We start from the raw sequence: 7,128 nt of genomic DNA, 5'->3' as shown, positions 1-7,128 counted from the left end.
CTTCCACTGTGTGTGTTTGACACTCTGATCTCTCACTCCCACCTAATCTCTATCTCTCTGTTCCTCTCTCTCTCTCTCTGTTCCTCTCTCTCTCTCTCTGTTCCTCTCTCTCTCTCTGTTCCTCTCTCTCTCTCTGTTCCTCTCTCTCTCTGTTCCTCTCTTTCTCTCTCTCTCTCTCTCTCTCTCTCTCTCGCTTCAATTATTATTATTATTGACTATTTCAATGTTAATCTTCATCTCCCTCGCTCTATCTTCTGACTTTTACCCTCTCTGTTTCCCTCCCTTTTCATCACTCTCTCTCTCTCTCTCTCTCTCTCTCTAACTCTCTTCTTGTCCTCCTCCTCTATCCCTCTCTCTGTGTTTCTCTCCCTTTCCCTCTCTCTTCCTCTCTCTTTTGCCCTCTCTCTTCCTCTCCCCTCTTGTCCTCCTACTCTCTCCCTCTGTGTTTCTCTTCATTTCTCTTTCTCACTCCCTCATGCTCTGTACACCTCTTTCTTTCTCGCTCTGATTTGCCTCACCAGGTCTATCACTCTCTCTGTTTCTCTCTCTCCTCTCTCCTCTCCTCTTCTCGGGTATGGTGAGGATGACTCTGGGAGCCCTGGCACTGTTTGTAGCAGTGTGTGGAGTGTCCAGTTTTGTGTTGCTGGGGGTGGCTATAGGGACAGACTACTGGTACCTGATAGATGTCGCTCAGAGGGAAAACATCTCCAACCTCTCTCTCAACTCACACTCAGGACTGTGGAGGACCTGCAACTGTAAGTCAATGCATGTTACTTTTCTTTTAGCAGGGAGTCAGATACTGGTCCTTTGTGGCTTAGTGTGACCATCTGTAGCTCAGCTGGTACTACCAGGTTATAACATGTATAGTGTGACCATCTGTAGCTCAGCTGGTACTACCAGGTTATAACATGTATAGTGTGACCATCTGTAGCTCAGCTGGTACTACCAGGTTATAGCATGTATAGTGTGACCATCTGTAGCTCAGCTGGTACTACCAGGTTATAACATGTATAGTGTGACCATCTGTAGCTCAGCTGGTACTACCAGGTTATAACATGTATAGTGTAGTCCCCTGTAGCTCAGCTGGTACTACCAGGTTATAACATGTATAGTGTGACCATCTGTAGCTCAGCTGGTACTACCAGGTTATAACATGTATAGTGTGACCATCTGTAGCTCAGCTGGTACTACCAGGTTATAACATGTATAGTGTGACCATCTGTAGCTCAGCTGGTACTACCAGGTTATAGCATGTATAGTGTGACCCATGTAGCTCAGCTGGTACTACCAGGTTATAACATGTATAGTGTGACCATCTGTAGCTCAGCTGGTACTACCAGGTTATAACATGTATAGTGTAGTCCCCTGTAGCTCAGCTGGTACTACCAGGTTATAACATGTATAGTGTGACCATCTGTAGCTCAGCTGGTACTACCAGGTTATAACATGTATAGTGTGACCATCTGTAGCTCAGCTGGTACTACCAGGGTTATAACATGTATAGTGTGACCATCTGTAGCTCAGCTGGTACTACCAGGTTATAACATGTATAGTGTGACCATCTGTAGCTCAGCTGGTACTACCAGGTTATAACATGAATAGTGTAGTCCCCTGTAGCTCAGCTGGTACAGCATGGTACTACCAGGTTATAACATGTATAGTGTGACCATCTGTAGCTCAGCTGGTACTACCAGGTTATAACATGTATAGTGTGACCATCTGTAGCTCAGCTGGTACTACCAGGTTATAGCATGTATAGTGTGACCATCTGTAGCTCAGCTGGTACTACCAGGTTATAACATGTATAGTGTGACCATCTGTAGCTCAGCTGGTACTACCAGGTTATAACATGTATAGTGTGACCATCTGTAGCTCAGCTGGTACTACCAGGTTATAACATGTATAGTGTGACCATCTGTAGCTCAGCTGGTACTACCAGGTTATAACATGTATAGTGTGACCATCTGTAGCTCAGCTGGTACTACCAGGTTATAACATGTATAGTGTGACCATCTGTAGCTCAGCTGGTACTACCAGGTTATAACATGTATAGTGTGACCATCTGTAGCTCAGCTGGTACTACCAGGTTATAACATGTATAGTGTGACCATCTGTAGCTCAGCTGGTACTACCAGGTTATAGCATGTATAGTGTGACCATCTGTAGCTCAGCTGGTACTACCAGGTTATAACATGTATAGTGTGACCATCTGTAGCTCAGCTGGTACTACCAGGTTATAACATGTATAGTGTGACCATCTGTAGCTCAGCTGGTACTACCAGGTTATAACATGTATAGTGTGACCATCTGTAGCTCAGCTGGTACAACCAGGTTATAACATGTATAGTGTGACCATCTGTAGCTCAGCTGGTACTACCAGGTTATAGCATGTATAGTGTGACCATCTGTAGCTCAGCTGGTACTACCAGGTTATAACATGTATAGTGTGACCATCTGTAGCTCAGCTGGTACTACCAGGTTATAGCATGTATAGTGTGACCATCTGTAGCTCAGCTGGTACTACCAGGTTATAGCATGTATAGTGTGACCATCTGTAGCTCAGCTGGTACTACCAGGTTATAGCATGTATAGTGTGACCATCTGTAGCTCAGCTGGTACTACCAGGTTATAACATGTATAGTGTGACCATCTGTAGCTCAGCTGGTACTACCAGGTTATAACATGTATAGTGTAGTCCCCTGTAGCTCAGCTGGAACAGCATGGTACTACCAGGGAAATATCATGTATAGTGTAATTCCCTGTAGCTCAGCTGGTACTACCAGGTTATAACATGTATAGTGTAGTCCCCTGTAGCTCAGCTGGTACAGCATGGTATTACCAGGTTATAACATGTATAGTGTAGTCCCCTGTAGCTCAGCTGGTACTACCAGGTTATAACATGTATAGTGTAGTCCCCTGTAGCTCAGCTGGTACTACGAGGTTATAGCATGTATAGTGTAGTCCCCTGTAGTTCAGCTGGTACTACCAGGTTATAACATGTATAGTGTGACCATCTGTAGCTCAGCTGGTACTACCAGGTTATAACATGTATAGTGTGACCATCTGTAGCTCAGCTGGTACTACCAGGTTATAGCATGTATAGTGTGACCATCTGTAGCTCAGCTGGTACTACCAGGTTATAACATGTATAGTGTAGTCCCATGTAGCTCAGCTGGTACTACCAGGTTATAGCATGTATAGTGTGACCATCTGTAGCTCAGCTGGTACTACCAGGTTATAACATGTATAGTGTAGTCCCCTGTAGCTCAGCTGGTACAGCATGGTACTACCAGGTTATAACATGTATAGTGTAGTCCCCTGTAGCTCAGCTGGTACTACCAGGTTATAACATGTATAGTGTAGTCCCCTGTAGCTCAGCTGGTGCTACCAGGTTATAACATGTATAGTGTAGTTCCCTGTAGCTCAGCTGGTACAGCATGGTACTACCAGGTTATAACATGTATAGTGTAGTTCCCTGTAGCTCAGCTGGTACAGCATGGTACTACCAGGTTATAACATGTATAGTGTAGTCCCCTGTAGCTCAGCTGGTACTACCAGGTTATAACATGTATAGTGTAGTCCCCTGTAGCTCAGCTGGTACTACCAGGGTTATAACATGTATAGTGTAGTTCCCTGTAGCTCAGCTGGTACTACCAGGGTTATAACATGTATAGTGTAGTTCCCTGTAGCTCAGCTGGTACTACCAGGTTATAACATGTATAGTGTAGTCCCCTGTAGCTCAGCTGGTACTACCAGGTTATAACATGAATAGTGTAGTTCCCTGTAGCTCAGCTGGTACAGCATGGTACTACCTGGTTATAACATGAATAGTGTAGTTCCCTGTAGCTCAGCTGGTACTACCAGGTTATAACATGTATAGTGTAGTCCCCTGTAGCTCAGCTGGTACTACCAGGTTATAACATGTATAGTGTAGTCCCCTGTAGCTCAGCTGGTACTACCAGGTTATAACACGTATAGTGTAGTTCCCTGTAGCTCAGCTGGTACTACCAGGTTATAACATGTATAGTGTAGTTCCCTGTAGCTCAGCTGGTACTACCAGAGTTATAACATGTATAGTGTAGTCCCCTGTAGCTCAGCTGGTACAGCATGGTACTACCAGGTTATATCATGTATAGTGTAGTCCCCTGTAGCTCAGCTGGTACTACCAGGTTATAACATGTATAGTGTAGTCCCCTGTAGCTCAGCTTGTACTACCAGGTTATAACATGTATAGTGTAGTTCCCTGTAGCTCAGCATGGTACTACCAGGTTATAGCATGTATAGTGTGACCATCTGTAGCTCAGCTGGTACTACCAGAGTTATAACATGTATAGTGTAGTCCCCTGTAGCTCAGCTGGTACAGCATGGTACTACCAGGTTATAACATGTATAGTGTAGTTCCCTGTAGCTCAGCTGGTACTACCAGGTTATAACATGTATAGTGTAGTCCCCTGTAGCTCAGCTGGTACAGCATGGTACTAGTAGGTTATAACACGTATAGTGTAGTTCCCTGTAGCTCAGCTGGTACTACCAGAGTTATAACATGTATAGTGTAGTCCCCTGTAGCTCAGCTGGTACTACCAGGTTATAACATGTATAGTGTAGTTCCCTGTAGCTCAGCTGGTACTACCAGGTTATGACATGTATAGTGTAGTCCTCTGTAGCTCAGCTGGTACTACCAGGTTATAACATGTATAGTGTAGTCCCCTGTAGCTCAGCTGGTACTACCAGGTTATAACATGTATAGTGTAGTCCCCTGTAGCTCAGCTGGTACTACCAGGTTATAACATGTATAGTGTAGTCCCCTGTAGCTCAGCTGGTACTACCAGGTTATAACATGTATAGTGTAGTTCCCTGTAGCTCAGCTGGTACAGCATGGTACTACCAGGTTATAACATGTATAGTGTAGTTCCCTGTAGCTCAGCTGGTACTACCAGGTTATAACATGTATAGTGTAGTCCCCTGTAGCTCAGCTGGTACAACATGGTACTACCAGGGTTATAACATGTATAGTGTAGTCCCCTGTAGCTCAGCTGGTACTACCAGGTTATAACATGTATAGTGTAGTCCCCTGTAGCTCAGCTGGTACAGCCTGGTACTACATGGCTTTAAGATGCTTTGGATAAGTTTCAGTTAAAGTGTCAGCTAGATGGCAGATATTATATTATCAGGTATTATATTATCAGATATTCTATTATCAGACATTCTATTATCAGATATTATAGGTGTATTAGTACTGGGCTGGAAGAAAAACAGTCCCACCCTGACAGTCCCCAGGACCAGAGTTGAGGAGAGCTGCTTTACTGCAGCGTGGGTGTAAGAGCCAGTGTGGGTGTAAGAGCCAGTGTGGGTGACGGCATGTCTGTTTTCTGCTGTAGACAACCTCTGGGTTGTAACAATGTCATAACATACAACTCAACCTAGGCTAGGACTGCTGTGGTGTTTAGACACAGACTGACATCCAGGCTAGGACTGCTGTGGTGTTTAGACACAGACTGACATCCAGGCTAGGACTGCTGTGGTGTTTAGACACAGACTGACATCCAGGCTAGGACTGCTGTGGTGTTTAGAAACAGACTGACATCCAGGCTAGGACTGCTGTGGTGTTTAGAAACAGACTGACATCCAGGCTAGGACTGCTGTGGTGTTTAGAAACAGACGGACATCCAGGCTAGGACTGCTGTGGTGTTTAGAAACAGACTGACATCCAGGCTAGGACTGCTGTGGTGTTTAGAAACAGACTGACATCCAGGCTAGGACTGCTGTGGTGTTTAGAAACAGACTGACATCCAGGCTAGGACTGCTGTGGTGTTTAGAAACAGACTGACATCCAGGCTAGGACTGCTGTGGTGTTTAGAAACAGACTGACATCCAGGCTAGGACTGCTGTGGTGTTTAGAAACAGACTGACATCCAGGCTAGGACTGCTGTGGTGTTTAGAAACAGACGGACATCCAGGCTAGGACTGCTATGGTGTTTAGAAACAGACTGACATCCAGGCTAGGACTGCTGTGGTGTTTAGAAACAGACTGACATCCAGGCTAGGACTGCTGTGGTGTTTAGAAACAGACTGACATCCAGGCTAGGACTGCTGTGGTGTTTAGAAACAGACTGACATCCAGGCTAGGACTGCTGTGGTGTTTAGAAACAGACTGACATCCAGGCTAGGACTGCTGTGGTGTTTAGAAACAGACTGACATCCAGGCTAGGACTGCTGTGGTGTTTAGAAACAGACTGACATCCAGGCTAGGACTGCTGTGGTGTTTAGAAACAGACTGACATCCAGGCTAGGACTGCTGTGGTGTTTAGAAACAGACTGACATCCAGGCTAGGACTGCTGTGGTGTTTAGACACAGACTGACATCCAGGCTAGGACTGCTGTGGTGTTTAGAAACAGACTGACATCCAGGCTAGGACTGCTGTGGTGTTTAGAAACAGACTGACATCCAGGCTAGGACTGCTGTGGTGTTTAGAAACAGACTGACATCCAGGCTAGGACTGCTGTGGTGTTTAGAAACAGACTGACATCCAGGCTAGGACTGCTGTGGTGTTTAGAAACAGACTGACATCCAGGCTAGGACTGCTGTGGTGTTTAGAAACAGACTGACATCCAGGCTAGGACTGCTGTGGTGTTTAGAAACAGACTGACATCCAGGCTAGGAATGCTGTGGTGTTTAGAAACAGACTGACATCCAGGCTAGGACTGCTGTGGTGTTTAGAAACAGACTGACATCCAGGCTAGGACTGCTGTGGTGTTTAGAAACAGACTGACATCCAGGCTAGGACTGCTGTGGTGTTTAGAAACAGACTGACATCCAGGCTAGGACTGCTGTGGTGTTTAGAAACAGACTGACATCCAGGCTAGGACTGCTGTGGTGTTTAGACAGACTGACATCCAGGCTAGGACTGCTGTGGTGTTTAGAAACAGACTGACATCCAGGCTAGGACTGCTGTGGTGTTTAGAAACAGACTGACATCCAGGCTAGGACTGCTGTGGTGTTTAGAAACAGACTGACATCCAGGCTAGGACTGCTGTGGTGTTTAGAAACAGACTGACATCCAGGCTAGGACTGCTGTGGTGTTTAGAAACAGACTGACATCCAGGCTAGGACTGCTGTGGTGTTTAGAA

General features: G+C 45.6%; 1 protein-coding gene across 1 annotated transcript in view; it reads left to right on the top strand.

Moving 5' to 3' along the window:
* The first annotated feature begins 521 nt into the window (after window positions 1-521).
* The window catches only part of LOC139421739 (transmembrane protein 114-like), an 82,734-nt gene continuing 76,127 nt past the window's right edge, over window positions 522-7,128 (top strand). Inside the window, exon 1 of the mRNA XM_071172860.1 lies at window positions 522-755. Within this exon, the coding sequence (XP_071028961.1) occupies window positions 575-755 (181 nt within the window). The 5' untranslated portion in view covers window positions 522-574. The remainder of the gene's footprint in view (window positions 756-7,128) is intronic.

This window comes from Oncorhynchus clarkii, chromosome 12, assembly GCF_045791955.1.
Source record: "Oncorhynchus clarkii lewisi isolate Uvic-CL-2024 chromosome 12, UVic_Ocla_1.0, whole genome shotgun sequence".
In the NCBI taxonomy this organism is placed as follows: domain Eukaryota; kingdom Metazoa; phylum Chordata; class Actinopteri; order Salmoniformes; family Salmonidae; genus Oncorhynchus; species Oncorhynchus clarkii.
Note: the sequence above shows the minus strand (reverse complement) of the source record. Positions and strands in the feature narration are given on the sequence as shown.